The 24,290-nt window shown below is 47.6% G+C and overlaps 1 protein-coding gene across 1 annotated transcript in view; it reads left to right on the top strand.

Annotated features, from left to right (window-relative positions):
• The first annotated feature begins 911 nt into the window (after positions 1-911).
• LOC121092236 (TGF-beta receptor type-2-like) overlaps positions 912-24,290 on the top strand; it is a 33,828-nt gene continuing 10,449 nt past the window's right edge. Inside the window, exons 1-2 of the mRNA XM_040602868.1 lie at positions 912-1,276; positions 20,388-20,538. Coding sequence (XP_040458802.1) covers positions 1,225-1,276; positions 20,388-20,538 — 203 coding nt within the window. The 5' untranslated portion in view covers positions 912-1,224. The remainder of the gene's footprint in view (positions 1,277-20,387; positions 20,539-24,290) is intronic.

Here is a 24,290-nt window from a genome sequence, read left to right as displayed (position 1 = left end):
TTAATGCAAAAAAAGGACCTTCAAGTCCAAAGAAGCAAAACGCTCACCAGTCACGATCACACATACTCACAAGCTTTTATAGCACCACGTATCTATCACACTGATTAATGAAGTAAAAGATGGATTGCAGAAATGGGTAAATAAAAAGCTGGAGATTTGCTGAATTAGAATGCTGCATATGCATTAAAAATTAATCAATGTATTTATCGGTAACTATAAAGAATTAACTTCACCTTAGGGCAGGCATATTGGCTGCAAAAAGCCTTAATAATGATGTCCCTTTTTCTGCCACACTCACGTACATTGATTGTTAGTTTAACACAATCTGGAGGATCGGGGTAGATCATAGGGCAAGAGTTTGAGGATTTTACTCCTCTTTTTGCCACTGATCGTTTGCATTAACAACCAAGGCAAGTCACATTTCTGCTACGTTTCACAGTTTCCCTTTTTTAAGTGGGATAATATTTCTTACAAGTTTTTGTAAAGCAGTTTGAGATCTTGGGGAGAAAGCAGCTATTTAAATGCCCTGTTATTATTTCAGGCCCTGATTCAGGAAAACGTATATGTTTAAATCCTGCTGCTTTAATGGGTTGAAAGCACGTACTTTAGGCTAAGCTCATATTGATGTGGTCTTTCTTAAAAAGCTGCCCTAAAACTTCTAATTATCCTTATTAAAAGTATAGCCTGTTGAAGCTTACTTAAAAGATAGAGTTAATTTATAAAAGGGGGGGTGGGGAAGCAGTGAATTAATGGCAGCTCAGCATATTGAAGTGTTACCTTTCGTATTTTATTCAGATGGAAGAGGCATGCAGGAGTACCCATGCCTTTTTGATTAGATGCATGCAGCAGACATTAGGTCCCCTTCAAACCTCCTTGGGCCATACGGAGCTGGGAGCAGCTCTGCGTTGTCATCGGGGAAAAACAAAATCCAACCCTTTTCCTCAGATCCAGGCTTCTTCCCCTGGCTCCCCCCTCCCATATTTGTATATACTCCGAGAGGAGACTTGGGCTTAGTTTGTTCATAAACTGCAGTTCCTGGGCGGACCCCACACACAGCTGGGCTTTAGTGGCTGGATCCGCCTTCCCGGCAAGCCTGGCCGGGAGCCTCACGAACTCGGGGCTCCGGGCTTGACAGCAGAAATGCAGGAGACTGCCTGCACCGAGGGAAGATGAATTGGTCAACGCCGTGAAGCTGGGCTTCTGGTTGCTGCCGGGATCCAGAAAATGGGTTACTGGAGGAAACCGGGTCTGCTTGCCTTACTGCTGCTCTCCTTCTGTGAGTAGAAAAATGTTTCTGGTTAGGCAACGTTAAGCAGCATACTCCAAGAAGTCATTTATTTTTCCTTCCTCCAGCAAAATAGCTAATCTTTGATTTCTCCCCTGGCAGCAATTAGCCAGAGGACTGGAAATAGCTGAGGAGTTTAGTAGAATACACTGCTCCGGCTGCATCAGCTGTGTATTTCTCTTACGGTGAAGGGCTGGCGATCGCCTTGGTGGAAAGCACTGCGTGCTCGCTTGGAGCAGCTCGCAGATGTCAGTGTTTACAGTGCAAAAATATATATAGGTCAGCATTACTTGTTGGAAGTTTTTATTTTATTAAGGGAGATTAAAAGCAACTGAAGTGCACCGCTGAACAATCTGGCTTCGACAGTGTCCAGATGTGGTGAAGTTTGCAGCTTAGAACTTTTATCAGCCCCGGTTTATGTGCAGAATTAATCGAACTATTAAAGAAGGAAAGAAGTGGGGAGAGGGGGGAGGAGAAGTGTCTTTGCAACAACATCTGGTTATTCAGCAAACCTTTCCAGCACTTACGTAAAGATTTCTTTGTAATAAGTGCCCTGTTTAGGTTTTGATAGCACTTCTTCAATACTGTAGATAAAACCCTCCAGCAGCACTTGAAAATGTGCCCATCCATGGTTTAACTTCTCTTGTTTATATCTAGATGATTGTTTCATAACAGGGAATAGATTTGTATATAAAGGAGCATTACATACACATCTCCTAAGTATGTGTGTATATACTTTCTGTATATACAGTGCCTATGTATGTGTATATATACATATAACCCTATATAGTATATATTTATATATTTGCACAGGCAATGGCACTTTTTACAGTGAACTCTTTTACGAACACAGACCCGTTCCTTTCGCTGTAGAAATCTCAGTGTAACTAAAATTGCTTTTTGCTGAAAGCAACGAAGTAGGAGGATTATAATTCCAGTGCTTTTGCATCCAAATGAAATAACTGGGGGCAGGGATCTGTGCCTGCATTCACTTTACATGGGTCCCCCTATCTACAGGAATAGGGAATAAAAGAATAGGATCAGTCGGTAATGTGTGTGTAGGCAAATACAACTCTTGGCACAACTGTTGAAGCAGGGGGACCCAGATGGGAGGGTTTAGGGTGTAAGGTCTGGTTGATTTTTCAAAAAGTTGTGGAGCTATATAGTATTCATTACTGTAGATAGTACCCTAAACTGTGGTTTGAAATGTAGGATGCTATACCGATAACATCCTGCTAAATTAATCACATTTGGAGCAGAACTGAAGGAATTACTACAAGGTATTATTTAAAGCACAGTCTTGGGTTGTTTTTGGTAAGAAAGATGACCACTAATTATCCTTCAGAAATACCTAGTTTTGGAGTTATTTAACTTATGGTTTCCTTTTTCTGAAAGGCAAGGTTTTAATCTGAAAGAAGCCAAACCAAAACATATCATGATTACTAAGTTCATACGAAAGGTTACGTGAGTGATATGATGACAAAATTTGCCTCCGTATGGGGAAAAAAAAATAAGCCAAGGCTTCCTCTCTGTGATTCAGCTCAACAGTGATAGATGTTTTCTGGGGCTACACGCACTTCTCTTGCATGTAGCATTAAATAGATGCTACAGTCATTCTGGGACAGTAGAAGTACCCTGGGAGCTCACTTTGCATTGACGTTGAGAGAGAAGGGAACAGAAAGTTCCCCACATTGACAGAAAATACACATTCAGCTGTTCTTCAAGCAACAAGCCCCGCTGCTCACCCAGCCTCTTGTTAAAGAGTGGCGGCACTAGCTTGGTGACAGCAGCAAAGTCACTCCTTTTAGCACAGAGATTTAAGACTTGCCGTAGAGAACATGGCCCAAATTGCATCTCTGTTGTCCCAGAATAACTTCAGCTGAGTTTTTGCCACTCTCCCTAGGAGTTTATACCAGGGCAGCAGAGACCCCAGTTTGTGCTTCATGCTGCCTGCCTCTACCCCTTTAATCACCAACATGATAGAGTGGTCATCAGCCAGCATCATCTGACCGCTTTCATCCATATGCAACAGAAAAAAGCACTGTAGATCTGACAGACCACTGAAATTTCAGCTACTGGATTTCCCTAATTGTCCCTGGCCAGCTCTAGCGAGGCTTCAAAATAACTACCCTTACACTTCTCCCCAAATAACTACCCTTACACTTCTCCCCAGTGGCAGTGGCTGCTGGAGGCAGCATTTTTACATGACTTTCTCAGCAGAAGGTGCAGACAGGAGCTGTAGTTGCACCAGTGCTAACACAAGCCCTCAGGGGAATCCTCCCAGGGCAGAGAGCTAGCACAGTTCTGGATTTACCTAGCCCAGGACAAAAAAATACAAGGATCATTCAGGACTGCAAAATCTATCTTACACCACGGGGGCTGAAGGCTTTCAGTGTCTCTAGCCAGGAGAGAGCTGGGAGGTGAGCTCGTCATCATCTGTAACCAGGTCCTGGAGAGATGCTATCTGGCAGAGGGCTGCTTCTTCTGTGGGATAGAGGAAAAACAAGATTTACATGCTGGAAGCTGAAACTGCACCCTTTTGTGTTACAGCACAACACAGTAAAGTTGTTCCAGCAGGTAATCAATTATTCAGGCTCAGGATGTAGTGGATTTTTGTTGCTCAAAGCCTTTAAGACTGCAAGACTATTTGTTTGGTAGACCATAACCTATTCAGAAGCTACAGATCTGATATCGGGATTACTGTATTGTGCACATGGAAACACTCTGGCCTTGAAGTTAATAATCAGGAGTTTTCCTGCCCTGTTTTGCATCAAAATCAGGAAAGTCTCCCTTGTGCTCTGTCTGTCAGGGGTAGGGCTCAGGTCAGGCCATGCAAGCATGGAGCTGAGCAAAATCTCGTCTCACAGGGAGGAGAGAAAAGCACCACAACCCTCTAAGCTGTTGAGACAACCCCAAGAATGTGAGCTAAGTGTCACTGGTGTGACGACAGCTCTTAGGGCATGAGGAGCCCAGCAAAGTATGGGAGCCTTTGGGCATCCAGCCTCCAAAAAAGGATATCAAACCCAAAATCTGTGAGGGCATGTAGCCCTTACCAAGGGAGAGCTGTACTCTGAAGCTCCAAAGAAAGAGAAAGAGGATTTGTGAAATGACAGAAGGTTGCAGGTCTGCTGCCCTGAGTCCAGAGCTCCCAGCTTTGGTCTGCTTCCCCATAACTTGGTCTCCCATTAAAATGTTGTTCCAATAAATTATCTTGACATTTTTTGCCGTGAGCATCCTGGGCTCCTTTTGCTATGGTCCCTCAAGGCACTTTGCTGGCTCAGCAGAGAATGCATTTGGAGGGATATCTCCTGGTAGATGGCAGCTCTCCGAAGCCACATGCTCTTTCCTGCTTGCACAAACCAGCCCTGGTCCCCCCAGTGAGCCTCTCTGGCTAAATATATAGAGCGTATATAATGCATAAATCATGACAGGGAGCTCCGGGGCTGTCAGAAAAACATCTCTGGCTTTTGATCTGCTCAAGAAATCTCTGACCTATCCCAGGCTCCTCAGGCAGCTCGTTCAGAAGTTGGCCTTTTATTTCTAAGGTCACCAGAGCTAAACCCAGGAGTCATGCTGCACCAAAACTCCAGCCCGCTCCTCAGGCAGGGCAACTATTAGGATTGCACCCCAACACCAATGCACACACAATCAAGGAACAGAGGGTGAAACCCAGGCTAGTGAGAGGATGAAGGAAGGAAGAGGACAAAGAAAGAGTCACCCTCAGTTTCGCAGGCAAATACATCCATTTTCAGAAAGAGGCTTTGCAGGTCCAAGGCTGAGCCGGAGCCAGGGCAGACCTCTTCTCCCAGGCTATGCAGCACGTGGAGGTGGGTGCTGCCCATGCCAGGACACGTGGCTGTAGGGTTAGTTATGACAATCCTTCTCAAGTAGCACCATATTTTGCTCTGGTGTTGTTTTAAGACAGCCAAAACACCAAGGAAGAAATTATCACCATCAAAAAAAACCAAGAGGCTGCAAGGTCCCCACATTGGCTGGGTGGAGGTAGCTGGGCTGGGAGTAGGCGCAGCATGCCACTGCCTGAAGGAGAAACGTGTGCATTCCACCATGTGGCTCAATAACAGCAAAGTTGCAGCAAATTCTCCGGTTAGGAAATCAAAGAGGAAAGCACAAGAAAAATCCTAACAATGCAAAACCAGAGTCCTCCGCAGTGCTGCAAGTGGCAAAGTGGCATGAGACTCAGCAAGGAAAGTGATGATACTTTGAATTCACCTTTACACTTCTCCAAACCTGATACTACAGCTTCAGCCCTTGGTGTAAGTTAGACTAACTGAAGGCTGAGAAAGCTGGCATTGTACACCCATGTCAGATTTAGGAAAGCAGGCATTTCTCTTCCCCTCGCATCTCCAGCTTTGTTCAGACTTGAGACAGGCTGGTCATCATAAAAGCTGCTCAAATCTGTATTTTAGTGGGGGACTTTGCGGAGGAAAGTCCTCCTTGAAATATAATTCCATGGAACTTGAAATTAACACACATGGTTTTCTAAAAAAAAAAAAAAAAAGACTTTTACTGGTGTTATCACCATTTCATGATGGTCACAAAGACATTTTTGTGTACTAGTAGTAAAAAAAGTTCAGCCAGCTGCAATCATGATACTTTTTACTCCCATTAGAGATGGAGTCCTGAACAGATGCATCCCACATATTCACTGAATATGCAGAAAGCAAACATTGGCATTAAAAACAGGTGACTGGGGACTTTTATTCTGAGAAAGTATTCAACTCTACTGCCTGTCCTCCACAGCTTTATATTGCTCCATGTTTTGCTCCGTCGAGTTTATTTCCTCAGGACATTATTTTCCTCTCCCCTTAGTGATAACTCTTTGTAATAACATTTGCCTTCAGCCGGGCTCCACAGTGTTGCAACTTGCCATAAACTAATGAACTCTCCCATAGATTGTCGTGTTTTCAAGGAAGCGCAACATCTGATCTTTTTATTAAAAAACAACAGTCCCACCAAGGAGACAAAATCAGCAGCTCCCACACACTTTGCTCTTTTCACATCCAATGTTTAGCGCTGTGTGCCAAGTGAAAGCCTGCACTGGAAGGGGCCTCCACGTAGGGGGAGATAACACCACGGATGGCTGCCTGCCTTATCAAACCTGTGGATTACAGCTACATTATCCCTGTGCTGGACCCCAACTGTGGGATAATGTTTCCTTTGGGAGCTTCGGAGGGAAATGAAGGGGTGGCTGAAAGCTGTCTTGGCCCTGCTCGCATGCACATCCCTGAGTTCAGAGATGACTGTTGTGATCCTGCCTCCAGAAAGCATCTGTAACGTCCATCAGAGTCATTTTCTTGCTCATCAATTGGTTCATCTTTTTGTTATAGCCCATGTGGGGCTGAAACTCTCCTGCCAGCTGCTGGTAGCTGTCAAACTTTTAGGAAAAGCGGGAAAGCCTGCCTGCCGTGCAATCCCCTCTGCAGCCCATGCTCCTACCGATTACACCACCCCAGGACTTACCCTTCCATGGAGCTGTTCCACTGTGGCGTTTTGCTTCCCACTGATAAGCCAGGAACATGTCTGACAAACGGCAGCTGATTTATACTACAGCAAACGCATCTCGGCATTGGGGCAGTTCTTGTATCCAGCTGTACACTACAGCCTGCACTGGACGGAGGGCTACTACCCCCGTGGATCCTGGCAGCTCCGAGGCTATGCCTCAGCCGAAGTGTTACCCTCAACAAGACAGGAATATTTACATCTGGATTCAAGATTAAAATAGATTTTAAATTAAAAAAAAATAATAATCTTTTCAACATGTGCGGTGTGTGATTTGCTATCTCCTTCAGCTATCAGCAGGAGCAAGCTGTAATGGGGACCCGACATGCAGTTCCAGCGGTGGCAGCTGCCGGGTGTCACTTTGCAGGGTCCCACGCTCCAGTTTGACCCATGCTTTGGCCCCAGCTCTCAGAGTAGTCGAAGCAGCATCACATTGGACAGGTTCTGCCTGGGCCTGTGGCAAGACCTCTCACCTGGCCACGCTGTAGGTGGAGATGGTCCCTTTAGTTCTATGTCAGTTACTCTCCGCTGGATCCAAAACTCCAGCCCTTCTGGGCAAGCAGAGGTCCAAAGAAAGCTGTCCCCAGCAGCTGCCACCCTGGCACCAGAGTCAATGCTGATGAGGCCTGAAGGTATCTGACAGAAATACCTGCCTGCCTTTGCTCAGCCTGCAAAAAGCTGTTGTCCTCCCCTTGCAGCATATGATGGCAAGTCCTGTGACCATGCCTGGGAGCTGGAAGGTCCGTGCCTCCAGGACTGTCACACCCTAATACATGCCTTGCATGCAAAGCTGTGCAGGTGAGCTTATGCCAGCAGCTGGAACCAGTGCAGCCCTGGCAGCCAGCAAACAGGACTGGTTTATTGCCCTGGTCTGCAGTCAGGCAGGGCTGAGCCCTGACACAATCACCTGAGGTGACACCAACGGATCTGATCCTATCATTGTTAAGACATCTCCCTGCCCCAACATCTGAGTACCTCCTAATCTTTTCAGTTTCTCCAAAACCCTGTGAAGACTTTCCCTCTGGGAGCAACACACTTTTATCTTTGCTTCTGGGAGGCCCAGAGACATCTGCTGAAGTTCCTGGCCTGCTGGCTGTCGCGCTGCTAGCAGAGGCCTTTTCCTTACACCAGCAATCCAAAACCCTGAGATTTTGATACTGATCCCTTCTCACTTCAGCCATCCCAAACCAGAAGGCTCAACTGCGTCCTGCATTGCCTTGGTGCACTGCACATCCCATCAAAAAAGACAATACTGCCAATGTGGATGCATACCGTGCCCAGCACTGGAAATCCAGATAATTTCTTCCCTTTTATTGCTAAATCAGGAACTTGAACCCTTTCCAGGAAACGGTTCTTGGGAATGCCATGACTACAAGCATTTCTGGGTCTTCACAGCTAACACTGGTATAGGTGTTTCTTTACAAAGATCTGTTGCTGTTTTCAGGTGGATCGTTTAATAAAATGCCAGCCATGCAGAATGAATGCCCATGTGCCCTGACAAGCGTTTGACAGAGCAGGTCTCCAGTCAACATAGCTGGGACATGATGAGGAACATCTGTCTGATGTTGCTTGATAAAACTTCCTGCCTGGGAGACTCTAAACGCCAGCATCCAGCAATGAAGAAACTGAATCAGCTGCTGTCTTGCTGTGTAAAGCATTTTTTCCATGCTAGATCTATCCCAAAATTAGCCCCAACCAGTCCATGACAGCAAACAAGACCCTTCTTCTTACAATGGGAAGTGACACACAGAGCCATTGGCAATGAGCAGTTGAATGAATCATCCTTCTTCAAATAGACCCAGGGTACAAGTGTCCACAGAAATAAGACCAATGGATCCCCTGGGAGCTCAGTTCCTGCCATGTCTTTAATATGTCAAAGGGCGGTTAGAAAATGGTTGTAGATGTTCCCACCAGAGGCAGAGGCCATTCACTTGGGGGTGAGATCTCCTCACCACACATTTACTTTGGTTTTGTACATTTGCCTTGTGCTCACCTGTTTGTAAAGCAGCATCACAAGCAGCCAAGCTTTTCTTTCGCCTTTGTCAGAGCTGCTACCTTGGCAACAGGCTGCAGGTTGGGAGGCAGCTCTCGGGCAGTATTGCTTAGCGATATTCAGACTGTGGCATGTTTCAGGAGGTATCCTGGGGCAGGACGCTGAGTTGGAAGGGCAATGCACTACTGCAGATGAGGAGATCTCAGAGCGGGAGGTGGTGGACGGTGAACGTTCCTCTCTTTGCCCATTCCTCCATGCTGGAGAAGCAGCTTTGCCCCCTGCACCTCACCCCCTCCGGCCGCTGAGGCTGCCTGGGGCTGTGCTGCAGCTCTGCCCAGGGGCTGGCACCCGTGGGAACCTTCTCCTCCTCCTGCAAGAGGGATCTCTGGAGAGGCAACGCACAGACACGCAAGCTCCTGTTACTTTCATGTGTGGAGAAAACAGCACTTCAGGCCCTGTCAACAAGACTCTTGGTTCCATTCCTGCAAAAATTCCTTTTTGGAAGGAAAAACCCTGCTCCCTCTGCCCTCCTGCCATAACTCTCTTCTGCTTTAGAAAAATGGAAAATATTCAAGTTGCATTCAACCCTATTGAGCAGCGTCTTTTGGTAGGTTACAACACAAGCTCCTTAAAAGACATTTTTTTAAGAGATCAAGAAAGAAATAAGAGAGAAGAACACACCATCTATTTACTCATTAAATGTGGGATGGTTTAGGAAAAGCGAGAAAGTTTTCAGCGTCTGTAATCCAGGCTAGCCTCAAGTTCAAGTTCCCTCTGACAGCACAAATTAATTACTGTTAGATCCGGTCTAAATGAGGGCAAAACTTGACTCCAGATAATAATTTTAGCAGACATAAAGAACGGGCAGTGCTGGAACAACTTGATGACAGCACGTTGACGGAGAATTAACAGAACATCTCTGCCCCAGAAGTTCATAGCACAGTCCCTTGCAAGCCCCGCTTCTCCTCAGGAATCAAAATAATACCAATGCAAAAAATTACAAACTAGTCAATTACAGCAAGTCCACCCGAGATATGAAGAGCAGCTCCAGTCTAACGTCTCTTTGTGGGCTCATCAAAGTCATTCTAGCAGATGGTAAATCGAACGTGTGCCAGGAATTTCAAACACTCCTCAGGAAGTTCATCTAAATCATCAGTAGACCATTTGCATTTAAAACAGAGCAAACCCTGTTGCCCAAATGTGACCCAGATAATGTTTCTGACATGTTTACCTATTTGGATGATATTTGAAAATCTCAATTCCATCTATTCACGGAGATCCAGAATTCCTGCAGAGCCTGAAAAATATACACAAAACTGAATTCCAGAGTACAATATAATGATAATAGTGAAAAAAAAAACCAAACCAAACAACAAAACAAAATAAAAACCCAAAACCTGCTGTGCAGTAGTTTTACTTGAATTGCAGAGCAACGTCTGCAACCAACTTGCAGCTCACTTGCATTTGCTGTTAAGTTCATTGCTGCTGCTTTTCTGTGTAGAGAGGGGGACTCATCTCTGTTGCATCTTCCTGAGAATGAGATGCAGAAGCCACTGTTAAGTAAGATACAGGCTAGACTGTTGGTAGCTCTGGAGAAACACGAGCAACAAAACCGATGGCAACAGCACCGCAAAGTTGGTTGACTCTTACCTTCTGCTGTTCGGCTCCCAGACCTGTAAGCGTTGTTAAATCCTCAGTAATTTCTGCAACAGCTTGCAACGAGATGAGCTCAAACCACCTGTGCATGGCCAGGCTATGACATCTTCTTCCAAGCAGCATGGGAGGTGGGAAGAAGGCACTAATTTTGAAGACCAGGATTTAGTCAAGAACAGATCACTGCAAAGCGCTCTTCAAAGGGCTGAAACGTCAGAGCCCTCTGAAAACACGGCATGTGAATCTCCAGTCATCAGAAGGCATTTGCCACAGGGGACATGCTAGCTTAGCCCTGCGCAACCCCACTGGCAGCCTACACACATGTGCCATGGCATATGCTAATACATTGCTTTACCCTGCAAAGACCCACATAAGCAGAGGCACTGGCAGAGCTGCTGAAACTGCTTATGAACATTGCACTCAGCAGTTTTCCCCCCTCCTCAGACCTTGAATAAATTGCTCTGCTTTCCATCTGATGAAGAGAAATGGAACGTTCCCCTTGTGAGCCATCTGGGCTGGTGGGAGTTGCTGGGCCAGTGGGGCCATGGTGTGATGCTGGTGGAGGTAACCACACGGGACTGAGTGTATGTATGTGTCATTTTCCCTTGGGCTGATACCCAGTCGTGGTTTTTTTTCCCCTCCCAGACCCCAAACTTGTTCAAGCTGTGCTGCCAGCTTGGCTTGGTCTCTCAAGGTTTTTCCAATGCCACATGTGGCTAGGAAGGACAGAATAAGGTACGGAAGAGAAAGGAATAGGGAGATAGGTGCAACCAAAAGGACTCATTACCAGCCGAGATCTTGGGCTGCACTTCAGACCAGGACAGCCACGAGCCTTGGTTTGTGTCCTAGCTCCTTGCATTTGACTTTCATAGCCCAGCACTTAACAAGCAGCTGCTGAATGCCTAATAGAGTAAGTACAGTTACTGCTGGGCAAACTCACAACTGCTTTTGTCTGCCAGGGCAGTTTTTGCCTGGCATGGTAACAGCTCTGGAGGTACCGGCCATAATTACACAGCAACCCACAATAGTCGGCACACACTTGGCACTTAGGGAGTGAAAAATATCTCTGTTAAGTTGCTGTCCTGTGTGACCTGGGGGACTCCTGTGCTAACCTTCAAACCTCCTTTGGGCCACCTTTTCAAATGAAGGATGCAGGGCATCCCAGCTCATCTCCCAAGGGAATAAGTGAGCCTCTAGAAGGGCAGACAAATCCCTAACTTGTGGGTTCCCTCCAAGTTTTAGGACAACTTTGCTCATCTAGTAAGTTGGCCCAAAGTTAGGTGCAGAGCTGCGAACTTGCTCACGAGCATCACCTTCAGGGCTGTCCTGTCCTACCCCTTCATGGCTTCATCTGCCCCCAGGAACACAGGTGCCACCTTTGTGTTCCAACTGCAGCTTGGCAAGTGGCAAATGTTGTTACATGATCCACCAGCTCAGCCAGGTCTAATTCAGCAATTCAACTTGAACTTAGCTACTTGCCCAGGTGAAGCAGGTGCTTGGATACCTTAGGGGCTTACTGAAAAATAATGCAAATAACCTGCAGCTGGGTATCCCCCAGCCACTGACTTTTACCACCGTTTCAGTGAAGTGCATTGGTTAAATGGATTCAGAAAGACACACAATGTTTGGACTTTGCTGAGTGCTTCAAAGACACCACGAAAAAGAAAAGGAATAGTGCAGGGCCACTAGTGTTTTATCCATTCTGTGTTCCTCCATCCTCAGTTCAATGTCTCTGGGTGCAAACTGATGTTAATAGGAAAGATGATGTCCATAACACCAGAAGAGTGCTCCTGAAAGAGCTTGAGTTCAGAGTCTAATGGGGGTATAGTTTTTACATCACCTGGCACTTACAGTCATTCCAAAGCTGAGCAGAGATGGAACATCCTCCCCATCATGTTGGGTTGGGTTCTGCTGGGCTTCAGGACCTCAAGACTGCAGGGCTGGCTTGCTTTAGTTTTCAGAGTTTAATGCCAAACTTCCTTTGGTGAGTAATTTTCACATTTGAAAGAGTTCTCCAACTAAAAGAGAAAAAAATATGCAAGCATAACATGTTTCAAGGAGCAGCAGAAATCTACAAAGATTAAAGCTTAAAAATAATTAAGTAAAATAAACTTTATCTTAATAATTTCATGCAGGGGAGTAAACAGAGAGCATTTGCTTGTAACACCCTGTCATGTTCAACATGCAATTTTTCCATAACTCTTTTCTAATGGGTTGCATGAGAGCTTGGATGCAAAGTAGCTGCGTGGAGATGGAGAAGATCCTTCAGGAATTGCTTTGCATGTGGAAATGAATTTCAGTTCAGCCACTTCAGAACATTTTTTTTTGTTTACTTTCCACTGACATGAAATCAGCCGCGATTGCATCGCATGCGGGATTGGTTAGCCAGTTACATAATGCTTAATAAATCCAAGAGAAATAATATAAAACACATCACCCAGTCTGGGAAGAGTAACAGTGTCTCAGCCAGTGCCACTAACCCGCCCGGGCCAGGCATCGGCAAAGCATCTGAACCACTGCTGGGGGGATGCAGGGTTGAGCCGCTGTATCATAGATGTGATTAGGAAAAATGCTTGTAGCATCTTTAAAAGCCTTGAAGATAGACAGATTGCAGACCTTGTGTTAATGGTAAGGGTATATCGAAAAGCGGAGCTCACATGACCGTGATGGGAGCAGCTCACCCAGTCCCACAGGGCGAGGCAGGCACGTGCCTGTGCACCCAGCTCCAGCTGTATCTGCTGCTTGTGTAAGGGATTACTTCACCCTGTTAATTTTCCTCTGAGTACTTCATAAAATCGTAACGGCCCTGTAAACAGAAAGAGCAAGATTTAGCGACTAAATTATTTACCACAGATGATTTCCACAGTGGCGTGTGGAGAGGAGAGGACATTTTGCTGAGATGTCAGTGCTGGTGGTCCCCAGGCAGGGAGAAGGAAGGGAGACAACCAGGACAGGGCTGCCAGGCTAAACACAACACAGCGGTGCGGACTTCCACCCAAAACCACAGGGGGTGTGTGCAGGGAGATGGCAGGTACCTCCGGCTGTGCAGTGCTGTGCCGCAGCTCTCCCAGGAAAGCTGTCCAACCCATGGGTGCACCGCACCGAGCACACGCCACTGCTTTGCACAGCCCAGCTCTTCTCCTCCTTTCCCTGCCTGCTCTGCTCCCCCACTTTGCTTCTAGTCCCAGGGAGACCTACTGTCGCCTTCACCCACGCTGTGGTTAAATACCAACAGAGGAAAAGCTAGGGATGAAGGGGTTAATTACTACAGGCTTAGCGCAAGCCAAGCCCGTAAGTGACTCCCTATTGCTGTTTCGAAAAGAGGCTGCCTGGAAAGGGAAGGGGGGGGGAGCCGGGGGGGAAGAAAAAGAGGTTTACTTTACAACCATCGTTATTTAATCTGCAGAGTTTATACAATGGAAAATAAAAGGCAGGGTATGCAAAGTCAAATCATTTCTATTTCATTAACGGTATGGAAATCGTTTTGTTTTTATAGGGGAAAAACAAATGTGAACTTGATGTGTGTGTGTGTGTGCGCGCGCATGTAACTCCCTTCATTGCAAAGGGCAGAGCAGTGAAATCCAGAAATAAAAAATGACTCAGAGGCCGTAGGATCTATGAGTCAGTTGAGCTGTTGTTGTTTTTAAACACAAGCGAGAGCACAATATGGCAGATAATTGCCTGTGCAGTCCTCCCGTCGTAGGCGTCCCTGCCAGCCCACCCCAGCGGCGGGCACTGGCCAGACCCCGCACCAGCACCCCGATCTCTGCAACACAGACAGGGACCCAGAAGGATGGAGCATGGGTTGTCCCAGCAGGAGCAGCTTTGGGGCACGGAAAGTGAAATCTGGGTGAGAAAACTTGAGATGTCCTGAAGGGGAAGCGTCTTTCTGCAGGTGGAAGAGAAGGATCCCTGGCGTTGTGTGATTTCAGTGCCTTGGGCAGGAGCAAGATGGGCTGTGACAGTGGACAGAGGAGACGAGCAGGTCCAAGGGCAGATGGAGGAGCATGGGGTTGGGCACACTCTCCCTGTCCTTGCCTGCAGGCACAGACATCAACTGACTGAAATCAAAGAGAAACCAGTCTGGCCAAATCCTCCCCAGAGTGCTGGGCATCACCTCGCTGGCCCCTGGCCCTGCAGCTCACCAGGACAGAGCCAGCTTTGCTGGGGCACAACCTCGGGGTACGTCTGTAGGAAAGGTCCCAATGCCCCGTGAGCAGTCATTGCACTGACGGGCAGATAACTGGCGAAAGGTACCCGAGAAATACTGAAGATTACCAAAGCAGAAGGACGGACAGTATTCTGCAGAGCTCTTCTCTCCCCGGGGTGAAGTTAGATCATGATGTAATTTAAGCATCTGAAAGAGATTGGAGAAATCTGCTGGTACGATCCATACCCAATTTACTTTGTAATGGGACTAAGCAGTATTTGCTAAACACTTAATTTAAAGGGATATTTTCACAAAGGAAAAATAAGTGGTGGAATAAGTCAGTTACCAGCCTGTTTGAAGAAGGTCCAAGTACAGCAGAAATGTATACTGCATGTCTTTCTGGCACTGGGAAACACTGATGTCTAAGGCAATCAAAATCAGTCCTTTTTTATTCACCAGGAAACATTACTGGCTCGTTCCTCACTCCATACTGTACTCTGCCAAGTACAGTATTTATTATGCAGGACGATGTGGGACCACATACCTGAGGGCAGATCCTGGTCCTCTGAACCAAATGCAGCCTGAGCACTCCTGGGTTTCCTGGGGAGCCAGGGGCTTGTGCCTTGCAGGGGTGAAAAATGGCGTAATAAGTTTTTTCATCTCCATTTGGTCTGCTCTCCCTCTGCTATGAAGATGAAGATACAGTGTTTGTAAAACGCATAGGTGGAGAAGAGCAGCCCGACGCTAAAAACCTTTTTGGTTCAGCAGCTGAAAGTAGCACCAGATCCGACTCCTGGAGAACAGAACTGTGCTGCAGGAAGCCAAACTGCATCTGAAATCAAAGTACATTATCCTGAGGTCTAGTTCTGGGGGGATCCTGCAGCACTGCAGGGTGCTGCAGTGAGATCAGGTGCTTTCCGACAGATTGGATCTAGCTCAAACTGGAGCTGACTGCAGGAAATCTGGGATCTCTGTTATACAGTTCATGCTGGACAATTGCAGTGGGGGCTTCTGACCCTGCGTAGGATCTCCCAGAAATCAGGGACGTAGGAATTACCCTGACATAGCCCATCCGTGGCACTAGTGGTTGCTTTGTGGAGACGGCAGCTCAGGAATAACCTGCTGATGAAGAACACCAAGGTCCTGGTGTTCTCACATGGGTCAGCAAGAGAGCAGAGCCCATCAGCCCTGTGGTTGTTTTAATCTTAAAAACAAGTACTGTATATAATAGGGAGGGAATTTGTTTGTTCTCATAATAATTTTATGAGAGGCTCTGTTATTGTGCAGTCATGTCATTAGCCATGGATGAAAGCCCAAGGCAAAGCCTAACCCTAAACCAGGCAGGGGATGAAGGACTCGCCACCGAGGCCGGGCTCAGCCAGGTGGGACAGCAAGCCTCAGCACAGTCTTGGTTTCCACCAGGGCACCTACCTGGGGGTTTCCAGGAGTGATGTGGCTTCAGGGCTAGGACAGAGGTGGTCCCCAATCCTGCACCAAAGTGTGATTGTTAGGGTCTCTCTCTGTGCAGAGCCTGAGGATTACAGGTTGACCGTCCCATGTGGAAAAGATGATGCAGAATGCTCCTGGCACCGCTGCAGTCACACCGAGCTGGGAAGCCCTCCACAACTGCTAAGTTAGCATCAGCCCCATCCCTGGGTGCTTAGAGATACACAGAAAAGAGCAGGTAGACTTCACTGTAGAGCATTTATGACCTAAAAATGATAAATTTTTCTTTGTCCTTGAAAAATAAAAACAATTTAAGGGCAATTTGCTACTGAAAGATGGAGCAGAATCTGAAGGTCTTATAATGGAGATTATAAAAAGGTCTTATAATCTCTTATGTGGCAGAGGTCCCCTTCCACCTTTGGAGGAGTGCTGAGGGGCTGAAGTGCCTTAGTATCTCACACCAAGCACCTTTCCTGAAGCCCATCTGGTGTTTAGTTGTCACAAAACAGCATTGCAGAGAGAATATTGGAGAACTAAAACTGCTCATTCTGCCCTGCAGCACAAATGCATTGCTTGCACGTGCCACCACTTTGGCCGTGAAGCGCTTTCTCCTTCCCTGTAACAAATGCACCGTGCCTCCACATCTGTGCACCCCTGGCTTGCTCCTTAGGGATGCACCCTCCTGAGGGACTGCAGCGTGCAGCAAGCTGAAGTTGGAGTTAGGTGGTGGATGCCCTACCTGCTCTCTGGGGCTGCACTGGTAGAGATGAGCTAACAAGCGCCCTATTTATTCCACGGAGTTTCTGCAGCTGCAGCCACCGTTGGCAGCTGAGCACCTGGCAGGCGAGCAAAAAGCTCATCTGTTGGGTGCTGAGTGCTTCTGTGACTGCGGTGATAGGACTGGTATGAAATTCTTTGAGAGAGCTGTTTTAGGTGACTGTCTTAAGGGGGAAGAGGATGGGTTATTGACTGTGGCAATGGTGCTTCAGTGGGCCTTCAGGTGGCCAAGTAGAGAGCGTGGATGCCTGTGGGTAATGAGGCTGGAGGGCTGCCCCAACACACATGAAAAAATATCCCGGTGTCCTTGGTTGGTGGTATTACCCCTGCTGCTCTTGCAGGAGAGACTCAGGCACATTTGGAGTAATTTTTTCCTTTATTCCTCTACTTGAAAATCCTCTCATATTCCCTTAGTAACCTCTCTGAGGTCCCAGTTATAGATACCAGAAAGCTTGATCCCACTCTGGTGCACGAGAGAACAAGCTTTCCTACTGATAGGAAGCCAAGCTCACGGAGAGCCCACCTATCGGTGACTTCAAACCATCTTTCCGTCGCTCCACAGTAACTTTGACTAACTGTACTATTTATTGGCTCACATCACATCCTTATGGCTTCAATTTATTTTTGGAAAACTCAACCCACATTTAATTAGTTTATAGTTTGTTCCAAGTTTTGCTTATCCAGCTTTTTTTTTTTTTTTTTGGCTTTTTTTTTTTTTTTTTTTTGAAGTTTGTATTTTGATGTTTAGCATTTGCCTTGGCAACATCTGGAACCCCTTTATGGAAGTGTATTGTTACTTTTACTGCTCGTGCAGCTTTATTAAATCATCCAACTATTAATATTGAAAGTGTTCATCTGGGTCTAATCAGGGCCACGATGAGTGATGTGGCAGTTAAATTGTACCTACAAGCTAATGGTTCAAGGACACAAAGTCCTAAAGAAACTTACAGTGGTCTTTGTGCTCTTCTTTTTAGCTTCCTAGGAGAAGGAGGAGGGAGGGGGAAAAGAGATATTCTTGCTCTGACCTTTCTTGCAGAGCAGATAACAGAATTGCAGCCTGAGCTAGTTTAGAACAATTTGTCTCCAAAGAATTTTGTCCAGTTACCACTATATTTCTGGATCTTGTTTCCATATTTAACTCTTTCATCTGCCGTGGCTTCTCTGCTCCACAGTGCAAACAGTTGCCAAGTCAAGATCCCCATCACACACACCAGTACAAAACTGCCAGGGCTGACGTTTTGCTCTGAGACCTCAAGCAAACCCTTGATATAAATAAGTAAATAACATACCTGGTGGGTATAAATGCATAAATAACAAACCTCATCGCTCTTCTACATCAGCGACATCTACAGATTGGATTTGTCCATGTACTTTTCCTCTGCAGGGCCCCCAGATATCTCTGGGATGATGGTGCTGAGCCCACAGTCCTGCACTAGCATGCTGCCAGCACAGCATGAGCTGGGGCATGGATGGGTTAAGCTGACGAGGGTGAAAGAAGAAATATGGCAGCAACACCACCAGAGCACAGCCCTGGGCGTAGTAGGGCTGAGTTTTGGGGGCAGAAGCTAATTTACCTTAAATTCTCTGTTCTCATGTGATAACACCTGCGGGGTTTGTAGAGCGTGGTGGCCGTTGCTGTAGACTGAGAGCCCCATGCAAGTGCTGGGTTTCATTTTCTGATGCACCTCCAAGTCTCTCATCCTTGAGAGAAGTTTTGCCTGAGATCCTGCTAGTCCTGCCCCAGCAGAGTGAGGCAGGGAGGCAAGGGTAGCTCACAGCAGCTGCAGGTGCTTCAAATCCAGCTGAAGTTGTGATTGTGGCAGCTAACCCTTGGATGGATGCAGGCTGTTGGGTCTGTTGAGGTCACCCCCAAAATCCCTGTGCGCCTCGGCAGGGCCAGAGCAGCCTCTGGGTGGGATACTGAGCAAGAGGTTGTGGGCAGCATCCTCACCCGCTCTGCTCCCAGCTCCCCTGCTGCCTTGCATGATACGATCCCTGCTGAGCCACGTTCTAAGCTTCGCACGGGTCATTTAAACCAAAATTTTCACCTTCCAGCCTTCAGATGCAAGTGGCTTTTCTTCTGCAGCCAGGTTTCCCCTCTGTCATTAACCCTGGCCCAATGTATGAGGCCACAGGAGCTTGTAAACAGTTTATTTCTGCGCAGGAGCCTTCCAGCAGCTCTTTTACAGCCGTCACGTGAAGGGGGGTCCGGGCCGGCCAGGGAAGCGGAGCAGGCACGTGAGATGCTGTCAGAGCCGGGTGTGCACCCAGGATTTGGAAAGCAGAGAAGTTAAAAATTTCTTTTTGCTACCGGCACAGTATATGCATTGAAAAGGGACTGTAGGCTTAGCTGTTGGCCATGGGCAGGTCACAGATGTGACCACCAAGAATGCAGAAGGTCCTGCAGGTTGCCCACAGATCCAGGGGCGCCCGTGGGCATGCTCCTGTAGCCTTGCCTGCAGGGGCTGAGGCTTTGCAAGCCACAGTCAGGGATTTTGCAATTTGTTTCTGGTTCACACTAATAGCAGGTGATGGAAAACCCCTGTGACGACTGTTGCAGCACAGCAAACCACGACTGCCCTTTTCACAGGGGCTGAGAGCACCCAGCTCTGCTAGGTGGCTCGGGGAAGCGGCAGCTGGAGAAGCGTGGATGGCCCAAACCTTCAAAAACTTAGCTGCTGTAGTGCAGATTGCTACCTGAACACTCTGCAGTGTATTTAAGTAAAAATTTATAAATATATATTTCTACATAAGCCACTCAGTGGCTTCTTTGGGGGAAAAAAAAAAAAAGGACATTTAACAGCCTTAAAACAGGAAGCTTAAATTTAGCTGGGATTTATCCCTTAACCAAGCATAGTTCATTCACCCTTTGAACAAAAATAGAGAAAATTTTATGCCTGTGTGATAACACACAGAGCAGTTCCGCACAGGCAGCAGTTATTCCTGCCACTGCAGCCAGATCCAGCGCTCCAGGGGCAGGACAGCTGGGCCAGGGCACAGCAGGCAACAGATCCCTGAGGGACCAGCTCCTGTTGCCCCAGAGTTCGGGAATTCTCAGCCCATCATTTATTGCTGGAAACACAGATGCTTGGGGAGCCGGTGGTGAACACATTTCGGGGCTTGGGCTTGTTGAATGGGCAGAGGGGAGACAAGGAGGCAGCAGGAGAGGAGGGGAATAAATAAAGTTTTAAGGCATGCAGAGACCTGGAGATGTCCCTTTTTGGGCACTGCATGCACTGAAGATGAGGTGATACACCAATTTGAGCCTAGGTTGTAGAGGAAGAAATAACCTTCCCCTTGATGATAAACAGTACAGGAAACACAGAGGGAAAGCCTGGCTCTGCAAAGGTCTCGTCCAGCAGGACCTGCCTCCACACCGCCAGCATCTCTCCATCTCCTCTAGGCTTTGGCATAATTGAAAACACGTTTGACTGAGTAAAGGAGCAAAATGAGAGCTATAAAAAAATGCATGGAGAAATAGGGTCAATTCAGGCTCCTTATCTACTGGCGGTACAAATTGCTGAAAATTGTGCTCATTCTCCACCGCCCCTCTGCCCCTGCAGCTTGCAGTGCTGGTGCTCGCCGCAGCCTTAAGACCAACCTGTGCAAGTGGTGCGACTCCACGCCGCCGGCCTGTGAGGAGAAGGTGTGCTACAGCAACTGCAACCTCAACTCCTACTGTGAGGACCCCTACGAGATCTGCGTGGCCATATGGTAAGGGGCAATTCCTCCATCAAGGGGGGACAAGGGGGAAAAAGGAGCTCATGGAGCGGCAGCTCATGGGAACACACATGCACATCTGCACTTGAATTACTGCCCATTAAAATAATTTGGGACTTTCTCTTCCTTTCTCTTTGACTCCATTACAATTAAAACTACAATTTGCAGTAAAAAAAAAATTATTTGGTCTTCCCTATAATTAGCACCAGTTTATTTTCTAACTAAATTTAGCATTTAAGTGCCTGACGCAGAGTGTGGCAAGTTTGCTGTGGGACGTCTAAACCACCATAAACCCCTGAATTTAGCTTTACAAGCTGAACCCAAGGGCAAAACCAGCAGCCCTGACCCCCAAACCAATTATGTCCTCCTGTATCAGGCTGGTGAAACCCTGGTTCACGTGGAGGGGTACAGACAAGGTCTGCCCCCATCCAGCACATGGATGTCTGAGCTGGTACCAAACTGGGGTTTAACCCACCTCCTCCCTGTCCCCTGGGAAAAGCCTTTTTCTGCTTCTGTGGGAGGTGCCTGGAAGGAAAGCACAATCTCACATTTCAGGCTAAGCTTGGCTCGGAAGAGTGCCTCCCCCAGATTTTTGGTCCCCATGAGCAAAACTGAAAAAACATCCATTTTGGGTCTGCCCAAAGTGATTTTCTTCCTCTTTCCCTTTTAATTTGGCTGCCAAAGTGAAAGCCAGCCAAGCACTTATCACTAGGCTTTATCTCCAACTGCTAATTAGCGTGAATACTGTACGCCCCCCTTTCGGTAGGAGTTTGCCTCAACATAATTGTTGCATTATGGATGTTAAAAAAAAAAAAAAATCAACACACAAAACCAACAAGAAACTCAAACAAACAAACAAAATCCACCCCCTGCTCCAAGTTCTCCTACACACACATGGAGAAGCCACCTTAAATCCCTGGTTAGGCAGTCCAGCATCTTGCTGGGTTTTCCCTCGGACAGCCTACTCGTACAGGAAAAAGCAAGACCCCTGCAGCATAAATCCCCATGCCAGGAAAGTAATCCCACAGCACCAGATGGGGCTGCCTCATGTATTGGATGGGGTGAGACAACTGTGGGGGTCGCAAATAACCTGTTGGCTCTGCAGCCTCCCCCCAGCATTTCCCACCCCATCCTAAGATCCACCCTGAGGTTAAGATCCCTGCAGACAGACAGGGCTCACCTGCAAGGCAGCCTTGCTGCCCGTTGCTCATTTGCAGAAGCATATTTGGATCATCCGAACTTGTCCTGCATGGGTATGGGTCACAGCAGCAGCTTTGGCCCCATGCTCATGACCAACTTGCTCGCATCCTCCAGTGTGCCCTGTCTGGGCAGCCCACAGAGGAGGGATTGCACCCTCCTAGGACTCTTCAGCTGGAAGCGCCTCTGACAAATTTCTGGGAAACCCAAGAAAATGGGGGGAGCGCTGAAACCAGGGGACTTCACCAGGGAGAGGAAGACAAATTTGCGTTCTTCCCCCTGCTTTTATGTCTGACTTCCCAGCTGACCTCAAAGGCATTGTGAAATCTCTCCATACCATCGCCCTCCCACTTCGCACCACTAGATGTGGAAGCAGAGGCTGTCTCTGGCAAAGTTGCAATGGTTGTAATGTCCTTCCAACACTCCCAGGAGTAGCTGCAATGCTCACCAGCCTCCTCATGGCCCATGCAGGGCCAGTCATTCCCCATCGCTCATCCTTGCCCCAGGGCTGCCCCGCAAACCTGGCCAGTGCTGGCTTATCCTGACTCCTCCAAGGAAGGCTCCAGAAACAAGGGTCAAACCCTGGCACTCCGCTCTTAGTTCTTAATTAGGTCTTAATTACCCACTGGCTGATCCTCCCTATAGGAGAAGGGCTGCATCCTGGATCGCGTTTCCCCAGTGGGAGCCGTCCAGCCCCGATCTGCCCAGCATGTCTCACATACCATGCCAGCAGCCTGTGTTAGCTCCACTCTGCCTTTCCAAGGACGAGAGGCTCCATCACAACACCAACAGCTTCCTCCTAATCCCATCTCCAAGCTCCAGCTCCTTTCAGCTGCCACCACCTGCCCCATAACTGGACATAACCCAGTTCATGCTTGGTCATTCCTAAATCTGCCTGAGCACCCCAGTTTTTAAGGATGTCCACCATTTGCTTCACAAACCACTTCCCTCACCCAGCTTGGTAAACAGCGAGTGGAGACGAAGCCAACAAGGGTCCAACAAGGACGATTCCACCATGCACCAGAAGAAGGGAGCTCCCAGCACTGGGACCCTCTAGCCAAAGCCTCCTTGTGCTGAGCCAACGCTGCCTGAATCCATTACAAGAACTGGAGTTTTCCAACAAAACAAGAGCCCTGTGCTTAAGGGGTTGGGTGACAACCAGAGCTAAACCCATCCTTTTGCTCTACATGTGACACTTTTCCACGGCTTTCACGGGAGCCCAGTCAAGGTGCTGCTGAGCAAAAAACGTGGCATGTGAGGACCTAGCCCAGCTGCTGAGCACTGATGGTTAAAAAAGCTCTACGGACATTAGCACTATGGAGCTAAACCTGGTGCTACGAGCCACATTTCAGTGCATAACTGGAGTTTTATAAATGAAACATTTTGTAAATGAGGCATTTTGTAAATGAGACCTGTTCTCCCTGTGCTCGCTGAAGGCTTGCGCACAGTTAAATGTAACACGGGCACTGGACTATTTTGCATCTTCACTCCAGAAAGGGAAAAATCTCTTGGGAAGTCTTCACCAGCCCAGCTCCCATCTCTCAGCTGGTGGGAGGAATGTCTCGGTCTTCCCCAGCTGAGTTATGACCATCTCTGATGCAAGGGGCGTTAGACAAAGCTGAAAAACACATAGCGTTTTAAAAAAAAAAAAAAAGGAAAGAAAAAAAAAGCAGGTCCATCCTTTCTTTTCAGACCAAATTCCCTAGGAATGCCAAGAAATTACACTTTTACCTCCATCTTAATTATCTGAATGAAAATAAGGAGGAGCTCTGACTTACTTGCCATTGCATCCCTGATTGGGCCAAGCCCCAGAGCTCCTCTGCCCCAGACCTGCTGAGGGCTGGAACATCAGCAGCCGACACAGCAGATTCCATTTGCAATTGCTCGGTGTCTGAAGCCATGGTATAAACGCAGGCACAGCCCCACGGTCGGGGAGTTGTATCGCCTTCACGTTATAATTTGGCAGCTCCAAAGGTCAAGCTGTTTCTAGAAATAGCCCCAACCAGTGACTGAAGGGCTGTACTGCCGCAGGTCGCCGGAGGCAGGAGCAAACGGTCCTGCAAGGACAGGGTGTGACAACCAGCAATTAGCCCAGAGAGAGCCCAGGGGATGAGGTGGCACCAACGGGCTCCACCTGCACGAATGAGTGGAGAGGAGTGGGAGGGAAGCACAAGCCAAGCATCACTAGCGAGCGGGTGTTTCAGCATCTACATCCCTTCTCTCTCCCCTGCACAGGCGAAATCTGGGCAGCAGAGACCCCAGCTCCTGCTGAGGCAGAGATGTTATGACTTGTATTGCAGCAGAGGTGACATACAAGGTGGCACCCTTGTTTTGGAGGGTTTCCTTAGGACCATATAGCCCCAAAACCTGCTGGCCTAGCAGCTGGTATTAGTAAAAGAATTTTGCCCCAAATCGCATGCAGGGCATTTAGCCTTAGGGTTGGCACTATCTGATCCAAGGCATGATTAGAGCTGATAATTATCTATTGGAAACAGTCAGAGTCTCTGGCTCACATCCTACTACTGGCATGTGCTACACATTTCACCATT

Source organism: Falco naumanni, chromosome 8, assembly GCF_017639655.2.
Source record: "Falco naumanni isolate bFalNau1 chromosome 8, bFalNau1.pat, whole genome shotgun sequence".
In the NCBI taxonomy this organism is placed as follows: domain Eukaryota; kingdom Metazoa; phylum Chordata; class Aves; order Falconiformes; family Falconidae; genus Falco; species Falco naumanni.
The sequence above is the reverse complement of the archived record's forward strand: the minus strand, read 5'-3'. Positions and strand labels throughout refer to the sequence as shown.